This window comes from Anguilla anguilla, chromosome 10, assembly GCF_013347855.1.
Source record: "Anguilla anguilla isolate fAngAng1 chromosome 10, fAngAng1.pri, whole genome shotgun sequence".
NCBI lineage: Eukaryota > Metazoa > Chordata > Actinopteri > Anguilliformes > Anguillidae > Anguilla > Anguilla anguilla.
Genome location: NC_049210.1, coordinates 29520232 through 29541169, shown reverse-complemented (window position 1 = coordinate 29541169; position 20938 = coordinate 29520232). Strand labels below are relative to the sequence as shown.

Genomic DNA, 20938 nt, shown 5'->3' with positions numbered 1-20938 from the left:
ACCTCAGTGAGATCTCTCCACCCAGATACATATTGCATATATATGGAACCATGACACCATTGGTGGCATGTGACGTGGGTACTCTGTAAGACACTGTAGCTTGCTAGCACATGCGCTGGGTCCCTAACCTTAGGCAATATAAACCAATGAACTGTGCAAAACGTCCTCTTCATGAATGTGTTTCAGAGCAACGCTCTGATGGGAAGACATTTTCTCCCTCAGAGAACTTTTCCACCGCATGGTACCGGCTCAACTCGACTCTCTTTTGGTACCAGGTAGGCTACTTCGCTTTCCACTGCAGTACCCCCGTCAATGTAGCTGGTCATTACTAACGACGCCGCTTGAAACGCGTTGCTCTGACCAATCAGTGGTCTGCAGTGTTTTCAGGTCACCTTTTGGTATCGCCTCAGCTCGCTTGGAACCTCGACGGAGGTGATACCAAAAAAGTACTAGGTACCAGGTACTATCCACAACTTTTTCCCGATGGAAAACCAAAAAAGTCGTGTCAAGTTGAGCCGGTACCATGCGGTGGAAAAGCGGCTTAAGGCTACAATATAACCAAACATTCTAGATCATATCAACACCCAGATATATATTTCATATGTATGGGACACCCCTGTACAACACATTACGAGGAAAAGATGCAGGTCCCTGGAACCACAATTAGGTCACCCAAGGACAGAAGCAAGCAGAGTAAAACACTGAGCTGAGTAACAACCCAAAGCTAGGCTGGGGTGGGACAAACAGAGCAACACCAGTAGGAAGTAGCTTCAAATGTGAATCTAAATGCTATGCAACCTGGTCAGAATGGTGCAGCAGACGTTGAACCATACATTTTAATGGCCATGACACTAAGGCTATCACTGGAAAGTAGATAGAGAATAGCAGAGGCACTTGCAGCAACCTGAAGCTAAGGAGCCACGGTTGTAAAAACACATGCAAACCCATGAGGGACGAAGCAGGAAATGCTCAGCCACACAATCGCACAGCTATGGTGCAATGCCACAGCAATATAGGTGAAACCATGTATTTTACAAAACAGTCGAAAGGGACAGCAATGGCAAGACACTGGATTGTTAATTCCCTAGCCATGGCACCAGGTGCTAACGTGGCAAGGTGGCTGACAATAGCTAAGAATCAGATATACCATCCTGCAACTAAGAGCTGATGCTTACCAATTATATACAGTGCCAAACGGTGAACGGACCAAATGCTGAACTATGTATACTGTGCAATACCCCACAAGAGACTGAAACAGCTAGACACTCCGTAGGAATGGAGACAGCCAGACACTGAGCTATTGAACAATCCTTAAAGGCATGCTGCAGACACTCTAAAGTAGAGGTTTCAGTTCAACAATGCTGATACAGGAACACCATGCTATAGGGTGAGGCTCGCCCTCCAAGATCTACCTGCCAGACGACAGGTAGACAGACAAGAAGTAAGTACATCACCTACTGAATAGTGAGGCTAGCAGGTGTCAGAGCCAGGCAACCGCACCCCATTCGGAATGGCAAGTATGAAAAAGACAGACTCAGCTGTCCTGAAGCAGTCCCAGCAGACTGACTGTCCAAAAGAGGAGGTGGTGGTGGCCACATTCAGGCAATAAAACCATGTAACAGTAGAGGATGTTGACCAGGTTACTGCTGCACAAACATCTACCAATAATGCACTCTGGAACAACACCCATTAGGGAACAATGCCCCTCGTAGAGTGAGCACATATTACCAAGGGTGTGCTTGCATCTGAAGCAGCTTGTTGTATTGTGTCTATTCTGATATAAAACAAGCTTACTTACTGTGTTTAACAAAATGAAATGTATTTTTATGTGTTTATACAAAACTATGTATGTAACTGAAGGTGAACAATGGAAAGGTACTGGAGAGCAATGACCTGTGAAAATGAGGAAAACAATGTGGGCAAAATAGGGAGCTTGCCATGGGCGTTTAAGAAAGTCATGAATGTGTAAATGTGACACTTTAAATGAAGTAAAATCATAGTTAAAAGTAACATCTGCTATAAGCATATAACCATTGTGTGCAAAACGTCATGTCTTGATCAATAGCGTGTGAGAACTGCATATACTGTGTATAATATCAAAAGAGGACAAGCTGTTCTGATAAGAAGGAACACCTACCCCCGCCGCAAAGCACCAGTGAACTGGGCATTTGGTCAAGGTTTCTGAGGGAAGCAACAGTTTCTCAGAAAAACAGAAATGAGTGCGGGCGGGGTGATTGTCATACCAAGGCCTGTCTAAGGGCCGTTGGAAAGAGATATAAAGGAGAGAGGTGTAAACAGAAGTTTGAGACTCTCTTCTTGAACTCTGAAATGAGTGCTTAAACGGTTTCTCTTATTTGGCCAAATAAAAGTTGTATTGCTGAATTACTCTGTGACCTGACTAAATTATTTGCCTCCGTTGAAGATAAAAATCCACGACATCTACAATCCAATGGAACAGCTTTGGACGTTGGTAGACAAAGAAATTGAGGCTTATGGCAAAGGAACAGCCTGCCTGCCATCCTGAGATGTTCAGTCCTAGCTATGTAGACCCTAACTGGGCACAGGAGAGACAGCTTCTGGTCCTCCTCTGTGCCCTATGGAGCGGGACAGAAGGGGCACTGCTCAATTAATTGTTTGAGATCAAGTGGAGACAGTAACTTTGTGAGAAAGGCTGGGTTAGAACAAAGTGTCACCCTCATACCCTCATGCATTAATCTACAGGAACGCTCTTGAACAGAGAGAGCCTGCAATTCTCCCACCCTTTTAGCTGATGTTATGGCTAAAAGGAACACTCTCTTCATGGAAGCCCACCTCAGGACAACAGAGTCAAGGGACTCAAATGGGGCCCAAGGATGTGCAAGTGACTAATATTGCTGCCACAAATCCTCTAAGTGTAGCAGGAGATCCTCAAGGAATCCTCCTGTCTGCATCTCCACCAAGGCTGGAAGCGCCACTGATAGGAGTATGCTATGCTGGTTGAGGGTGCCTGTGCCTGTGCACTCTGCAGGCTATGCATTACAGCCTGGGATAGTCCATCAGTTAGGGATTGGGACCTCTAAGAGGCTAAACCCATAGTTTGATCTTGCTGGGAAAGGGTGCAATAGTGTGCCCTGTGCCCGATACAGCAGATCCCATCTGACAGGGAGTTCCCATAGCATCATTACACAGTGATCGCTGAGGCTCGAGAACCATAGCATGAGAGGCCAACTGTGGGCCACGAGGAGCACCAGAAGAATTCTCTGAAGGAGTCATAGAAGTAGCCCAAATGGGGGAAAAGCATGTAGGAAAACAAGGGGCAAGTTGAGGGAGGGCCATTGTGTCACTGCCTTAGAGTGCGTCATCTTGTTCCAGGTAGAAGAACAGAGGGAACTGTGCTGACTCCTTCGAAGTGAAGAGATCAACAACTGCGATTGAAAACGATCCCAAATGGACTGAACCAACTTTGGATGAAGCCCCATTCCCCAGCTTCTTGCCAATATGTTATTGTCACATTGCCACCAGCGAGAAGCTGCTTGCAAAACCTTCACTTCCTGGTGCCTTAAAAGGCAACGTCCCAGGGACTGGAGGCAACGCTGGACTGGGCACATGAACAGCAGCCCCAGAGAAACCATCTGTACTAGTGCAGCCATTAGGGTGAGGAGACAGAGACACATCTGCCACCAAACCTTTGCCTTGGACCCCTAGGTGGTGCAGGTGCCCCATGACACAAGTGACGTACTGATATATAGCCTCAAAGGGCATGCATACCAACCAGTGATACAGGTAATTGAGAAGTCTTATACCCTGAACTTTCAGTGGGTCCAATGCTGCCTCCATGCACTTGGTGAATGTGCGAGAGGTGAGAGACAGCCCAAAGAGAAGGATGCAAAACTCAAAGACAAAATTGAGAAAGCCCCTGTGCCCTTCCTGAATAGGTTTAAGGAAATAAGCATTCTTCAGGTCTTGAAGCAAACCAATCTCCAATGCGAATGGCCTGCTTCACCTTGGGGATGGTTAACTTAGTTAAGGTTAAGGAAGTAGCAAGAATATAACCTGGTTCACTAGTCATTCTACCCCAGCTCCCATACTGCACCCTTTGAAATAATAATAACTTTATTTATATAGCACTTTTCAGAACATGGCACTCAAAGAACTTTCCAAAACAGTAGAAAAAAGGATAAAATTAAGTAAGTAAAGTAACACATTAAGGTAAGACAAGACCAACAAAACAGCCATCATTGAAAATGATGAGTATATTGGTACACAATAAAATATAAATGATAATAACTTAAAATTAAAACATAATTCACCCAAAGGCCAATCTAAAAAATGCATTTTTAAAAGTGATTTAAAATTGTCAATAGTCTCTGCCTTTCTGATGTTAACAGGGAGTGAATTTGCACGCAATAGTAAAAACCTGAGCAATTTCCCAGAACTACATGGCACTAAGAGCTCAGAAATATAGATAGGTGTAAGGCTATGCAAAGCTTTAAATGTAATTAATAACATTTTCAAATCAATTATAAAAATAACAGGAAGCCAGTGGAGTTCGACAAGGATTAGGGTGATATTGTCATGGTTCTGTGTTTCTGTCTCTGTTTTTCCTTGTTGGGCCGCCAGATGGCGGCACTTCTGTTTTGTGCCCTGCTCGTTCCCCTGTTAATTGTATTATTGCTTTCAATTATTTTATTATTGTTTCTGATTGTGTCTCGTTGTTCCCACCCTGTCCTGGTTTGATTATTAATTGTGCCCTCCTGTGTCTTGTTGGTTTTGAGTCTATTTAAGTGCTTTGTCTCCCTGACTCGGTTGCTGGTTCCTTGTGTTTCTGCCTGCATTTCATTTATGTTTCTGCCTATGTGTTCCGCCTGCTTGTGTTTTGCCCTGCTTGATTTCTGCCTGCCTGTTTCGGTTTACTGTTTTCTGCCCTCGTTATGTGTTCCCAGTGTTTTGACTTGAGTTTCTATGCTTGTGTTTTTGTTAAGTATTTTTGAGTTTTCATTTGTTATTGCCCCTCGTGGCCTTTTGTTTGTTCCGGTTTGTTTTTTGTAATAAGTAAAGTCTTTGTTTCATTTACCTTTGAGTCTCCTTTTTACTCTGCGCTTGGGTCCAACCCGTCAAAACCCTGACAGATATGTTTCCTTTAACTGCTCTTAAATAAAACTGTTGCAGCTGAATTTTGAACACACTGGAGCCTAGACAGTGCATAACAACTCAAACCAGCATAAAGTTTGAGTAATCTAATCGAGCTCAGATAAAAGCATGCATTGCCTCCTCAGTGTCAGAAAAAAAATTAACATGGCCGAATCTTGGCTTCATTCTTGAGCTGATGGTCGTAAGATTGTACTAACTTCCTAATATGAGACTCAACATTTAGGTGAAAATTGAAAATAACCTTGAGGTTCCGGAAGGAAGAATTCATATCCAATCTGAGAGAGTTAAAATGATGGGATATAAATTCAGACTCAGTGTTGTGACCAGTAACTAAAACCTAAGTCTTATCTCTGTACAGCTGCAGAACATTTTAGGGCCGTCCATCAATTGATGTCAAATATGCAATCATGAAGAGTAGCTAACCTAGTCATTTCATTCTGCTTGACAGGTAAAGCTGTGTATGAGTGCCATAGTTAATAGAAATAGGCATTTACCTAGTTTTGGCATTTATCGTGCAGTGTGGCATGATACTTATGTACAGGTGAAATATGAACTTGGTTCAACTTCATATTTTTTGTTGTTGTATGTGGGGGAAAAAAATTAGGCTAAAGGCACCTTCACACCTAGTACTTCATTCATAAATAAAATGGGTTGGACTAAAATTTGTTCTTATGTACAGCCTAGACTACAAAACAGGATTGCACTGTCAAACACATAACTTCCAAAAACATCATGAAATAAGTTCATTCCTGTAGCCTTCATATTTAATACCAAGATATAGATGAATCCATAGGCGTACGTTAAACTTTGAGAACATTTCATGAATAACCTTATAGACAAAGTAATTATAGACAAATTTTATTTGACAGAAAAGATGGTGAGCATTTTTGTTTATTCAGGCAATTGCAAATATGCTACACATGTAATACTTGCTGTAGCTACACCAGGGTTTTGAGGCATGTAAATACGACTGAATATGATCAGAATTGTTGAATAGTGCCTAATACATACTGCTAATTATTCAGATTAACTAAAAAAGAGATATGCATAGAAAAAGAATAAAACATCATGGTTATTCATTTTGTTGAATTTAATGTAGTACAGATTTAAAACGATTAAGTCATGAGGACCCGGATTTTCTATTAATGAATGAATGGATGAATGGATGATGATTTTTACATCCTGCCATGATTAGATGGCCCATCTATTAGATACTTTTTTAGTTATAATTCATGCAACTTGTAGGTTACATGTAGTGCACATAGGTGTGAGCAATAGGTGCAGGCTACAATGCACTTTATTCGGAGGAATGAATCATATTATTTGATTAATACTTAAGTTTCAAACAAATTTTATTTTATCAGTATCATCAAACCAATAAATAAATAAATAAATAACAGTAAACTTAACCGGAAGTCCATCAACATTATAAAGAAAGAACAGTCATGGCTCTAACTTTTTAAGAAAGCTCCAATAAGTTCATGGTTGCAATATCATTCTGAACTTACCGAAATGTTGGAAAATTAATATTCTGCTGGAGTAATGTGCTATGCTGGTAATGTCAATGAGGTTGTCTGAAAATATTACTGGTCATGGTCTTAACTCGACCATGAATTTTGAATGGGAGTGTAACTGACAGAAATTGCCAACCAGTATAAATATGGTTATGATATGCACACTAAAATTGTCAGACACCTACTTCTGTGGAGAATGCATTTTATTGGATAGCGTGTGTAACTGCGTGTAACTGACAAAATTATCAATCAATGAAAACGTGCTCTTAAGACGCCCCCTTTACACCTGCCTACAGTTCTGACAAGTTCACAAACGAAAATTCAAAATATTTCTCTTTAGTTGAATTACTATTCTTATGTTTTTATGTTCATTAGCACTAGAAAGGCCACATTTTTTTGCTACCTTAAACCACCAAGCCTGATGCCCAGCATTACAGCATCAATTTCAGCACCCACAATGTTGCAAAACTAATTTCTTGAAATAAAGGACAGGACTGTAACAATTTCAACATTTTTTATTTCTAATTTATATCGCTTTTGTTATAAAGGTAAGGGAAAATGCACCAATGTGTATTATAGGCACATTGGTTTGCAAAAATGTGCAAAACAAGCAAAACACAAAATGTAGAAAGTAGTTGCAAAGTGCAATACTTTAAAAGTTATTTCAGTCAGGACAACTCACGCATTAAAATATTACCATGAATATGTAAATACATATTTGGTTTGGCTTGGTTTGGAATGGATCTGCTTCAGGTATTACTGCATGCACCAGCATACACTACCCTATCTAACAGGGAGTACTATACATCTCCCCTATTAAACAGGAGGAACACCAGAAAACCCCCCAGTATCTAGAAGCAGATCCAAACAATAGGTGGTTCTGGGGTGGTAGAGGATGAGCACAATTCTGAGGAGCAGCAGTGAAGAATGCAAGCAGCGCAGGCAATGATTGTTGGTTTAAAAAGGTGCTCCATTGGTGATGTGTGCCTGTGATTGGATGGATAAGAGAAAAGTGTTGTGTGTATGCAATTAGTTGATTGTGGACATGCGTGAGTATGCAGTTACTGGGGCTGACTGATTGGTCGGCTGTAATTAGAGTTTCCTGAGAACTTGCTTTGCATTCCATGCACGCTGCTCATTTCTTCAGTCATAACGATTTCCGCTCACTTTTCCCTTCTCTTGCTATTTCGATTGAGCTTTTACATATGTACTATCTCTTGCCTCTTACTCATCAATTCCACAGGGAACACACAGCTTTGGTTGTTTGTGTGAGCAGGGACCGCTCACAAATCGATTGCATTTCACGCAGTCGTGTCTTTAGCCTTATTCCGACTGCATTTGCTGACCTAGCACTGTGTTTTCTTCCCAGGAAAGATGGGCGTGCGAGGCGATGCTGCAACCGTGGCTGCTTTGGTGGCTGCTGCTGTCTTTGACTTCATGTAATTTTCATGCAACTCACATGCCAGGCCCAATTGGCCCCATTCACTTGCGTGATTTTGCCACACTGTAGTCTATTCAGAGTTTATCCGAAGTTGCCGTTTCAGTGAAAAACTGAAAGTATGTCAGAGGCATTATCTCCATGGAGTTATAAACCCACCATTTCTATGACTACAATGCCCACAATTACTGATCCCCAAGCTGAAGTCAATAATTAAAGTACATCATCTTCATCAAACAGTGCAGTGAATTTATTTTGTGTGATTATATTAGCGAAAATAGTTTTGATAATGTTTGACCAAGCAATTCATATCAAAGCATCGCTCATTCAGTTGCTGAATGGCATGCCGGAAGAGAGAGCAACCTATTCACACCTGGGTATGAGCACCTATTACCTATTGTTTGGCTGGGGGGTTTTGCGAAGAAAATTGCATAAAATGCCAGTATTTCTTTAATGAGTAAATTTTTAAAAATTCTAACAACGCAGTTATTTTAAGCCCAGCTATTCAGGAAAATGTCTGTAAGGAGGAGTGTATTGCATTTGCGGTGTTGGAATAATTTGCATTTTAAAGTCCAAACACCAGATGGCTTTGGGTCTGGCTTTTCTAGTGTTAAAGAAATATCATGCAGATACTGATACTTGGGAGTTATGTAGCTACAGGCTACAATATTTTCTCATAGTGTCCTATATTCTTTGTGCTGTTTTACCGGATCTATGATGTACATTGGTAAAAAATTATGAGAAAACACCCCCCCCCCCATTGCCCCTGCTACTGAGATGTAAGTATGAAACAACCTAGCATGCTTGAAAAAAGTGAACCAAGCAAACACATTTAGCATGAAAAGGCAGGTACGTTTGCAAAAAAAATGACCAATCAGATGCAACCCACTGAGATTTTCACTCAGTGAAAACAAATTTTCATTGACTAGACCCTAACCTTAATTTGATTGATGGAATAGACCCCACTATTTTAGATTTTACATACATAGGTAACTCTGTTATGCAGTATTTTACCTCTAACACCCAAATGTCACTCTCACACACAGCATGTCCCCTCTCACTCACAAAAGTCAGTCACACACGCCAATTTACCTGTCACATACACATAAGTCCGTCTTACATACACACCATTTTACCTCTCACATATACAAAAGTCCCTCACATACACACCAGTTTACCTCTCAAACACAATATTTTACTTCTCACATACACATTGCTCTCACTGTATGTAATTCTGCGTGTCACTCTGTATGGGGCTGCCTCTGGTATTTACCAAAAACCTAAAACTTTGGAGGACAGAACAGAACAGAGCTGACAAATTAATAAGAAGTCTGTGGAATAAATTACAGATTTAATTAATCCTTCATTTTTTACTAGTACAGAACAAGTAAAGCATCAGGAAGACAAACTTCTCATCTTCAGGGTTAGTCAATTATTTAAGAAGTGGTCATTACTGTTATTTTACAGTTCAGTTTGCAAACACATACGGTACCTGATTCCAATTACTGGACTGATGATCTTTCCTAAGGCAATGAAGATGGAACTTGTGAGGGTCAAGAACCCACGGAGTTTCTTCGGAGAGCTCTCTCCAAGATACATCAGGTGCACATTAAGACCTAAACCTGGAAAAAGCAGTTGGTTATGTATCAGAGAGAATTGTGCATCACGGGAGGCTGTAAAGTTATGATATATTAATCCCTAAATATTCAAAGAATAAAATGAAAGGAAAAACTCATAGTGTACACTCAATGAAAACATCACAGTCAACTATATTCAAGGCTGTGCACAGACTTTTGGAGGGGCAGAGGCTCAAGCTGAAAAAATGGCACCTCCTTTGCACACGTACACAGGCAATACCGTCACTTCTAATTGCATTTCCCCATAGACCCCACCATGTGCACACCAGGGACGTGCACTGACATTCTGAGGGGCTGTTGCTATAACCTGAAAAAAGTGCAACCCACCCCCCCCCCTCTTGATTTTAGGTGTCACCCATCAGCATGTACCTGAATGGTGTAAAATATGGTCATTTAACTAACCATAAATCAATTTTAAATTTTAAAGATTAATGAAATTTTAAAAACTGCTCACTGTTAGTGTAAGTTAACACATTATTGCAGATATAGTTTCTTGTAAACTACACTCTAACTAAACAAAAATAATTCAGTGGCTTTGTAAATATCACAATAATAAAAAGCTATACTACCTAAATAAAATCTCTGAATATCATTGTGGTAGAGTGGGCGTGGTTTTGCGTTGGCTGCAGAGAGAGAGAGTGGGCGGGGCAGCTTTCGGAACTCTGCGCCACAGCTGTTGGGGATTATTAATCAGCACCGATGGTTAATTGTTTGATTGATGGACAATGTGCTGATTACCTCGACAGTGAGCCTGGACGCTTAAAAAGCCGGTCTACGGAGATAGAAGCGGTCGGGCTGGAGACGGAGGAAGAGCTGACGGAGAGTCAGCGGCGAATTGTGTGTTGTACAGAACAGAAAGCCGTGTGGCGGCCATAAAAATAAAAAGACGCATTCGCGTCCAAAAATAAATTCTCGTCTCTCTCATCTCTTAACCGAGCGGTGGCACTCAGCTTGCTACAATCATTTAAGTGATTGTTTGAGTTGGACATACCAAAATAAATGCCTAAAAATCCAACAGTTAATTTTGTCTTAAATTTACATCTATTATTTAAGTTTATTTCACGAAAAGAAATGAGCATTTGGCTAACAAATTATATTTTTAAGATATTCTTTATATTTTAGGTAAATTTAAATCTAAATATTTGAGAATGGAGTAATTATACTGATCAGTTTCAAGAACTACAATTATTACTCATTCCAAATCCATATTCTTCATCTTTAACAACAATTTAAGAAATTGAGTAAGTTACGCTAAACGTCATGATGTGGGCACCATTAAAAATTGCGCACAAAGAGAGAGTCCTCATGGGAAATCTGCCTTTCTATCTACCCAACATGTGACAACAAGCAAGGAAACACCGCGGCGAGAACCACCTGCCTGGAAGACTGCTTGCAAATCCCGGTAAGCCAGCTAGCAAAGGTTAATGAAATATTGACCCTGTTTTCATGCATACACAACTTGATAGGGTGTACTTTTCTGAATACTGTCACAGCCATGCTGTCGTAGGTTAGCTAGTTAACTACTTTCTGCATTTGGAAATTCCTGATGTTAGAATCATCGTGACTTTGTCTATTTATTCCAACCACCAAACTGCTCAGCTAACGCACGGTTAATACCCTATGTTACGATCCAGCATGTGCTTTTTTGTCTCTCTTTCTCCCTCCCTCTCCACTTTTTCACTCTATTCTAGGTTTCTGTTACCCATTGGCTGCCCAGATTCCTGTTATCCATTGGCTGACCAATCTAAAGCAAGCAGCCAATCAGAAGCCCTCTTCCTCTTTAAAAACCCAAGTCACTTCCTGGTTCTGTCTTTTTTTTCTGTCGTTCTCTGTTTTGCTGTTGGCCTGCTGTGATTGTCTTGTATGTCATTATTGTACTGTAGTTGTGTCAAGGTGCCAACTTTTGCTACACGTAGGTAGTTGATTGTCTAAACACCCTAGGTTAGGAGTGGATGCCACCTCCTGTATGTTTAGTTTTGGGTAGTCAGGGTAGTTAGTCAAAAGTAGGGTTTTTTGTTTGAACTTTACTTTTATTAGATAGTTAGGCAGTTCACTCCTATTGAGTTAGCTTGGTTTGAGTTTACTTTGTTCTTTCTTTTGGCATCGCTCATCCAGTTCCTGTGAATGTGAGTGTGAATGCAACCAGCAGTGAATCTTTGTAAATAGTGTAAATACCTTCTTGTAAACATTTTCACTTGCACTTTGTCACTAAACTTATTTCACCTACCAATTGTTGTGTATTGTTTTTCTGTCCTCCCATCGGTTCATCCACCCCAGATTACATTACATTACATTACAGGCATTTGGCAGACGCTCTTATCCAGAGCGACGTACAACAAAGTGTATAACCATAACCAGGAACAAGTATGACGAAACCCCTAGAGAGAAGTACCGGTCCAAGTGCAGGGAACAACCGCATAGTTCAACTTGGACCCTGAAGGTTAAACTGATTAACACTAACACAACGAGAACGGCAACAACGCAATCTATGGAAAAAATACAAGCAGTAGTTAAGACAGTTAATGCACCTAAGTCACCTACGAAACAGCTGCCTAGTTACAACCCTAAGCTTACAGTCATTTACAGGGGGGTAGGGAGGGATGGGGAGAGGTGCAGCCTGAAGAGGTGAGTCTTCAGTTGTCGTTTGAAATGGGTCAGTGTCTCAGCTGTTCTGACCTCCACAGGGAGGTCATTCCACCATCGTGGGGCCAGAACAGACAGGAGACGTGTTCTGGAAGTGCAGGTGCGAAGAGGGGGAGGTGCTAGGCGTCCTGAGGTAGCAGAACGGAGGGATCTGGCTGGCATGTAGGGTTTGAATATCTTGTGGAGGTATGCTGGGGCTGATCCCTTGACTGCCTGGTATGCTAGGACCAATGTTTTAAATTTGATGCGAGCTGTAACAGGCAGCCAGATTACATCACAATAATCATTTTATGTTAAATACCCCTTCTCATATTCCCCTTGACTATTGGGGTCGTAACACCCCAGATAGCACACATACGTTTTGTCGATGTCGGCCCGATGTATAGAAGTTACATCGGCAAGATGTAGTATGGAGAGCGTTTGCTAATTGGCGAGACGTCGTCGCAAGGTCGGCATTTGGTTGAAAATGCCCTCCAGACGATGTTTGGACGATGAATCAAAGCTGCACCACCCGGCAGCTCTACAGACTAGCCTCTGTTAACTACAACATTTTATTTATTTAGGTTGGATATTTCAGACAGCAAATATGTCACTATCCATGACAAATCTGAAATTTCAATTACCAAATAAATATGTAATAAACATCTAATTTTATGGGAATATAAAGAGGAGACAATGAAAAACAATATGCTTGACCATCAAAAAAGGGCTATAGTAGCTACCTGATTTTGTGTGTGGGTATAATGAACAGACACAATTCAAGTTAATGACAAGTTTAATATCAGGCTGGATATGTTGAAGCCATCAAGCTCTTAAAAGAACTCCAGCACATAAAAGAGAGAACAAGGAATAGAGAAACAGAACATCGAGAGGGGGATTGCAGCGCTATTGTCATAATTAGCAACACAGTTGTAAACTGACAAAACGCCATTAGATTTAAAAACCGGAATAGTTTCAAGGACATTTTAAGCTATTAAACAAACTACATTGTTATAGCATTATGTGGGATAGTTTAATTATAATTACATTTTTAGTAAAAAGTTTTTTTGTCGCCACAAATCGGTTGGTAATGGATCCCCTTATGCTAGCTAGCTAGCTAAAGTTGGCTAAGTAATGACATTTACATTACATTACATTCATTTGGCAGACGCTTTTATCCAAAGCGACGTACAAGAAGTGCATTTTCATGATCGTAGACAACTGCTGAACACGGGTTCAGTAAGGTACAATTACTTATTTTGTACAGCTATTTCTAGCCGAGAACAATGAACACTATCCTGGTATAACATCTGCAAAGCCAAACTAGGCAGAAGAATAAGCTACAGTATTAGGACAAATACAATTTACCAAGAAGTGCAGGGATGGGGCAACATGTAACAAGTGACAGGAAAAAGGGTTTTTTTTTTTTTTTAATATATATATACACAGCATGGTGGTGGTTATTCTAGGTATAGTCTGAAGAGATGAGTCTTCAGGCCACGGCGGAAGATGGATAGTGAGGGGGAGTTTTCGGAGAGGGACGGGGAGTTCGTTCCACCACTGGGGAGCTAGGGTGGAGAAGCTCTGTGATCCCTTTGGGCGGGTGGGAGGGGTTACAAGACGCCCTGCTGCCGCAGAGCGGAGTGGTCGAGCAGGCACATAGAATTGAGTCATGTCCTGCAAGTAGATGGGGGCTGTCCTGTTGGCGGCAGTGTAGGCAAGGGTCAGGGCTTTGAATCGGATCCTGGCAGCGACCGGTAGCCAGTGAAGTGATCGCAGCAGGAGGAGTGACGTGGGAGAATTTGGGGAGGTTGTAGATGAGCCGGGCAGCGGCATTCTGAATCATCTGTAGTGGCTGTATGGCACAAGCTGGCAGGTTTGCAAGGAGAGAGTTGCAGTAATGAGCCGGCATCTGGGCTCTTCACCTGTGCTAACGTATATTAATGGCACACCCTGTCGTGCCTTATTAGCTACTTTATTAAATGTCACAGAATTAACAAAATAGCTATTTTATGTCAATTTACTTCAAGTGCCAGTTTACCTGAAAACCAGTAACGTTACGACAACTCCTTTTGAATACGAAGAGAAAGTGACAGTTTGAAGAGTGAGCGTCTCTCCTTCTCGAGCGCTGGTTGCGGTGGCGGCAAATTAAGTATAATAGTCAATTGACCGACCTATCTGAGACGTTTTAAACAGAGCACAGAGATTAGAAGAAATCCGCCTATGGGCTGATGCTTGTCAGACGTTATGAATAGAATGCGACGTTACAATCTCAGGCCGACATCGGCGAGACGTATATGTGCTGGGACAGCTACCTGGGTGTAAAAGGAGCTATTTATTCTTGTTTTCAGGGCTTGAAATTAGCACCCGCCAAATGCAGGTAGAATTCGGAAGTGGCGTGTAAGCAGTCACTCTTACTAACCACTTTGGCGGGTGACCTTTTGGCGACTAAAAAGGTGGCTTCTTGGCCTTTCGGTGCATTTTGAAATGGACACCGCCGTCGTGCTCGCCGTCAAAAACTACCTATAAAACTGCCCTATCTCTCCGTTTGGACCCCCGGAAATATTTGTTATCATTTTTGGAAAGTCGTGCATTCAGAGAAAAGGGAGAAAGAAACAAAGGCACGGGATTCAGAGTTTTCTCTCCATATCTCGGCGACACGTGCGAGTTGCGAAGCCGTCCTGGGTGCTCTGTGACCTACTGTTTCCATGGTTCAGCAACTGTAACTAGACTTGCCCATTCTTATGAAACTGTTTCATCATTATTCTAATAAGGCATTTTATGTATTTTCTTAAGAGGAGTGCCCTACTTGCCCAACTTATGTTTTGTCAGATTTTTGGGGGAACACTTGATGATGGTTAGAGCAAGTAAAATTGAATTTTTTGTCAAGCAAAAATCGTATTTCGTCATAGCAACAAGATAAACCGGACAATAGCCCTAAGATATGCCAATACAGCAGTGAAAACGCTGCTGACTGAATAACGAAATAGACGAGACAACGTTTAAAAATTAAAAAAAAAAATGATACCATGTCATTTTACAGTCAATATCTGAGACTAAATATTGAGTAAATATACAACTTTACCATTGGTTTTGCGTGTAGAGATGTCCCTTCTGAGACTGAGTGGTCATATATTGTCTTGGACAATTCGTTTGTGAAATACATGCGCATTTGTGATGACTGGGTACCTTTCAAAATAGCTGTGCGTAATACCACACGTGTTGTTGTCGCCCTTTTTAGTACAGTCTGGCTTGATTGACAATTTGTTTATTCAGTAAGTGAGAGTATAAGCTTTCTAACGATGTATAACATGTCTAATTTCGCTTTTGGAATACCGTTTTTTAGGTCAGTGCAAGCGAAAATTTCCTTATCATTGCATTCACTTACGCATTCACTCTGTGGTAGCAGTAAAAGACGCTGCACCTAATGAAAAGTTGTCAACTTTTTTTCATAATTTCTTGGAATATACTATTATTATTGAGGACTTCTGGGCATAGCTAAGCCATATGTTTGCTGATAGACCTAGCTGACATCATTTTCTGGTGTAAGACATAAGTGGATAGAACTAAAGAACTATATCATTGATTTACTGTCTCTGTCTCATCTACTGAACACAGATACAATTTTATCATTGCTATGTAAGTATCACTGCTCAAAATATTTAGGTTATATACATTATTTTTGAAATCGAGTGCCTTTAAATAGGTTGTAATGTAAGCGTTAGTTAGTAGTGTAAGAGTTTTTGTGATGTATGAAACAGTGATGATGAGAGTGTTGGAACATTGTCAAAACGCGGTGGACGGTTGAAAACTGTTTTCATATTGTCCCATCCCCATACAAGAAAATATATGAGAGTACAGAGTATAGAAATACATACAATAGTTGATTATTACACATTTACTAACCAGTTATCTTTACAGTGTCTGCAGAATGCTGCTGATGCACCTGTCAGTGTACAAGAGGAGTTGGCAGAGGTGATGAACATTTACCTGCTGTGGAACCAAGATGGGTCAGTCGATGAACCTACTGATGTAGAGATTGTGATTGAGGGCATCACTGTCCTCAGCAGTCTTGGGGATCTTAGCAGAGCCTGCTGCTATCTGTTGGGACTAACCTATGCCTTGGATCTGAGATATTCTTAGAATCTCCAATATAGTTTTGAGGTATTCCAAAAAGTACTGCTGGAGCTGGATCCTGGAAACCTTTCAAACGAGGTTCAGAGACTGAAAAATTACCTGCGTACTTAGTTTCCGACTACTGTTCAGCAAGATGCAAATTTATTGAAGGGCCCATTGTTCTTGGTGCATTTCACCCATGTTTGAGAGACCGCTTACTAATATGTACAGTTCAATTTAGCTCACTGTTTTTATAGCATTGTTACATATTTCATTTGCAAAATAAACCAGATTGAATTTAGACTTAATGTTATGTGTTATACTGGTGGTCAAATTTGACGAATAAATGTTTAATTAAAATGTTAATATGTGTACAATTGCTTTATGTTTATCATTTGGTTTCATTAGATATATTGACCTCAAGTAAAGTACTCATGGAGTAAAGGGTAAATACAGTTTTAAAAAAATAAGTAAATGTAACATATTTATTTTGATAATTGATTTTTTTAGTGGTTTTGACTTAGGGTTACTATTGCATTGACAGAATTTTAATTATATCTACTTAATTTTATATGTCATGATACTAAATGTAGTTATTCAGATCTACTTCAATTTTTTACTTACATTTACTCAATTCATAAGGTATATTTAAATGATTTCACAGCTTTAAAATTTACTCAATATTTTTAAGTGTAAAAATGTTTCACCAAAAAAATTGAGTACATCATAGTTTAAGTTTTTACAGTGTAGTTTAAGCAGCAGTATGATATTGCGTCTTGAGCTTAACACTGCCATATATCAATTTGATTGTAAAAGACGTGTACCTGTATGGTGATCACACCGTTTCAACATGGCACAATGGTCCTTCATTTAATTACTTGTTATAGACAGCAGAAGCTATGTAAAGCATTCAAACTTTGAGGAAACATTTTTGAAACCAAAAAAGTGAAAACTACAATATTCAAACTTCAAACATAAACTAGCTAGCTAGATAAGATTGGTTCATGTGATAGCAAAATATAAGGCAATATTGCGCGACGTGATGCAAACGTGACAAGCTGCGCATTGTTTGGAAGCATATGTGGAGATTTTTATTCACAGGGAATCCCATTGGTTATACCATTCATTGTTAATCATTTCCACAACTTCAAAAGACTCACCCAGAGCCCTCACACAACGTCAACAATACCAAGTTTGGATGCTACAATGTCACATGACAGGGGGCATAGGGCAGCGCTTTGCGTCACGTTTTTTTTTTTTTTACGGCTCTGGGCCACCCCATCTCTGTATCCCACGGGGGCATGCCGCATGCCTATCAAAAAGTAATAAAAGTTTGGATGATATGGCGATTTAATGTGGTCTAATTTTAGCAATTATGGGCTACTTGTATTTATGCAGCCACAACAGCAAAAATAAAATTATTATTATTTTTTCCTCCAGAGAGGCAGCTCAGCCAAAGAAAGCAAATGAACTGTTGCTCAGGCAACTTTAGCCCGGCGTTGTGCACATTATTATTTAATTCACACAGACACCTTAGTCTTCAATATATTCTACCTTCACTCACGGAATGAATATTAAATAAGCATTTAACATGTGAAATATAGAATGAATAAAAAGTGGCATGTGTTTTAAATATCTCTGAAGATGTTCATGACATCACTGCGACTTACTTGTATATCCTTCTGAATATCAGGAGAAGGTCAGAGAGTATTTTTGCTAAATGTATAAAATAAATAAAATAGAGAATTAAATAGGTAAGAGTTTGAGAGCCTTTCTTCTTTGTGTTTTACAGGTGCATTCTCATGAGGCTATGAGGCGGGAATACATTTTTTTTATTTGCATTGCAAAAATGTGCATATTTTATAAACATTTAAAATTGTGGATACTGCTTGTATCTTTGTTCTCAGTACTCACAGTTGGAGAATATTTATGGCAAAGATGTGCAATGAGCAGATTTTGTCATTTAAATGATCTTGAAGCACAGGTTTTATTGCAGATTGTGCTGAAATCTAATGTGGCAGTATAGTATCTTTTTACTTTAAGTGTACCTGGTGATTAAAATTGATTTATCTAAATTGAATTTATTTAAACCAGAATCCCTAATATGATGCAAAGAAGCTATGTGTCTGCCAATTGATTATTGACATCATTGGCACACTTGTTAATCAAGAAAAATTAATGAAAACAGGTTGAGACCAATGATCAATCTAAAGGAAAATTTTCCAATCTATTTTCAGCTCACCAGCCTCCATAGAAGCTGAGCCAGCTGTTCTGTATTTGCTGTTTTACTTTATACTCCCTTTCTACCTCCCTTGCCCTTGTCATGTCCTGTTCAATAATATGAGACAACTGATGAAATATAGTGCACTGACCAAATGGTCCTGCAGTAGAGGCCTAGGCTACAAAAGTCAGCTGATGATGTTTATCTAGCGAGGAGTTTCCCTGGGAGAGCGCAAGGCGTGTGTTTCTCTACCAATGGAATTACAGAATTTTTTTTTTACAGAAACTGTTAATGGTTTTCCTAACAACAGCTTTCCTCTTTTTATAGAATTAAATTCTGCAAATGATGTGTTCTTTACAGCCTCGTCACATTCTTTTGTCCACCAAGGTACCATTTAGCTTTTTCTTGGGATAGATTACTCTGTGCTGACAGTGTTGCTTCACTTATCCTCTGATCCTCTTATCTTGTTTCACATAAATTTCCTTAATTTTTTGCTCACTCACACTTTTGATCCTTAAATTTGTCCCAATCTGCCAATTTAAGTTCTATACCTTTTTGTCTCCATAGTGTCTCTTTCTGTTTCTGATTCCTAATTTAATTAGTTTAGGATAATGATCACTACCTAGTGTAGATTTTCTTACCACTTCCCATGAACATTTCCCAGCCACAGATTCAGAGGCTAATGGGATATTAATAGCAGATTCATTGCCTGTATTAAAATTAACTCTGTTTCCACCATTTAGACCAGTGGTCCTGGTCCTGGAGAGCTGCAGGGTCTGTTGGTTTTCATAGTGACTCTCTGCATTCCAATTCCAATCGGTACCGCTTTTATCAATTCACTGCTGCTTTCACTACCACGTGTATGTTAATTCAATTGTAATTCCACATTTTGCACTCAACAATTGACTCTTCTTGTTTACATTATCCTGCCAAAGCTTGAAAAAATCTGAAGCTGTGGAATGCAGTTATTTGAGCTTGTTTTTAAAAATCTGCACTTGTTTGACCTATTTTTTTTTTTCCATAATTAGTTTTTCAAAGGCACCAGCTAGCTCATGTAATGAAGCTATTCCATCTCCCCTCCCTATACACAGCTACAAAACCCAACAAAGGGGGGATCTTGAAGGCTTCTTCCCTGGACCTCATGCAAGAGGACTTTCACATCTGCCCTCACGTCTGCGAAAGCCTCTTTTTTCCAATCCAAGATCAGTGCATGTGTCTCTAATCCACGTAAACTATTCTCCACCTTCTCTTCCCTCCTCATTCCTCCTCCACCCCCACTTCCCTCTTCCCTCTCCGCAGATGACTTTCTGGCCGCCTTTGAAAGAAAGGTGGCTACAATCCGGAACTCCTTCGCCCATCCAGTGAGCCCCCCAACCCCCCGGGACAAACCCACAGCCACACTGACCTCCTTTGAAATGCTGGAGGACTCCGATGTATTACAACTCATCACCTCTCATCGGGCAACCACCTGTCCACTTGACCCCATCCCATCTAAAGTTCTCCAATTCATTTCCAGCGAGCTCCTTCCCTATCTGTCCTCCATTGTTAATTCCTCTCTCTCCTCTGGTCATGTTCCCTCCGATTTTAAGATGGCTCGTGTTACCCCACTTCTCAAAAAACCCACCTTAGACCCCTCCGATGTAACGAATTATCGACCCGTATCGCTTCTACCCTTTCTGTCCAAAACCCTTGAACGAGCAGTTCTTAAACAATTAACCTCTTTTCTCCATCAGAACAACCTGCTAGACCCTCACCAGTCTGGCTTCCGATCCGGGCACTCAACAGAGACTGCACTCCTAGCTGTGACGGAGGCACTTGCCACTGCAAGAGCCTCACGCCTCTCCTCTGTCCTGATCCTTCTTGACCTGTCTGCAGCTTTTGACACGGTCAACCATAAAATACTCCTCTCCACTTTGGCTGGGATGGGAATTGCCGGGACTGCCCTGTCTTGGTTCGCTTCCTATCTTGCAGATAGGACCTACCAGGTCACCTGGAAGGGGTCTGCCTCTGCTTCTCATCCACTTGTTACGGGAGTGCCGCAGGGATCTGTACTGGGTCCTCTGCTGTTCTCCTTATACACCAGATCTCTTGGTTCAGTCATTAATTCACATGGCTTTTCCTATCATTGTTATGCAGATGACACACAACTCTTCTTTTCTTCCCCCCCTCGGCCACACAGGTCAATAATAAGATCTCTTCCTGCCTGGCTGACATCTCCACCTGGATGGCCAGCCACCATCTGAAGCTCAACCTCAACAAA

At 40.6% G+C, this 20938-nt stretch overlaps 1 protein-coding gene across 2 annotated transcripts in view; it reads right to left on the bottom strand.

Moving 5' to 3' along the window:
• The window catches only part of LOC118207111 (solute carrier family 2, facilitated glucose transporter member 11-like), a 44905-nt gene that overhangs the window by 8247 nt on the left and 15720 nt on the right, over window positions 1-20938 (bottom strand). For both annotated transcript variants that reach the window (XM_035380430.1, XM_035380431.1), the window contains one exon: window positions 9575-9704. In XM_035380430.1, the coding sequence (XP_035236321.1) occupies window positions 9575-9704 (130 nt within the window). The remainder of the gene's footprint in view (window positions 1-9574; window positions 9705-20938) is intronic.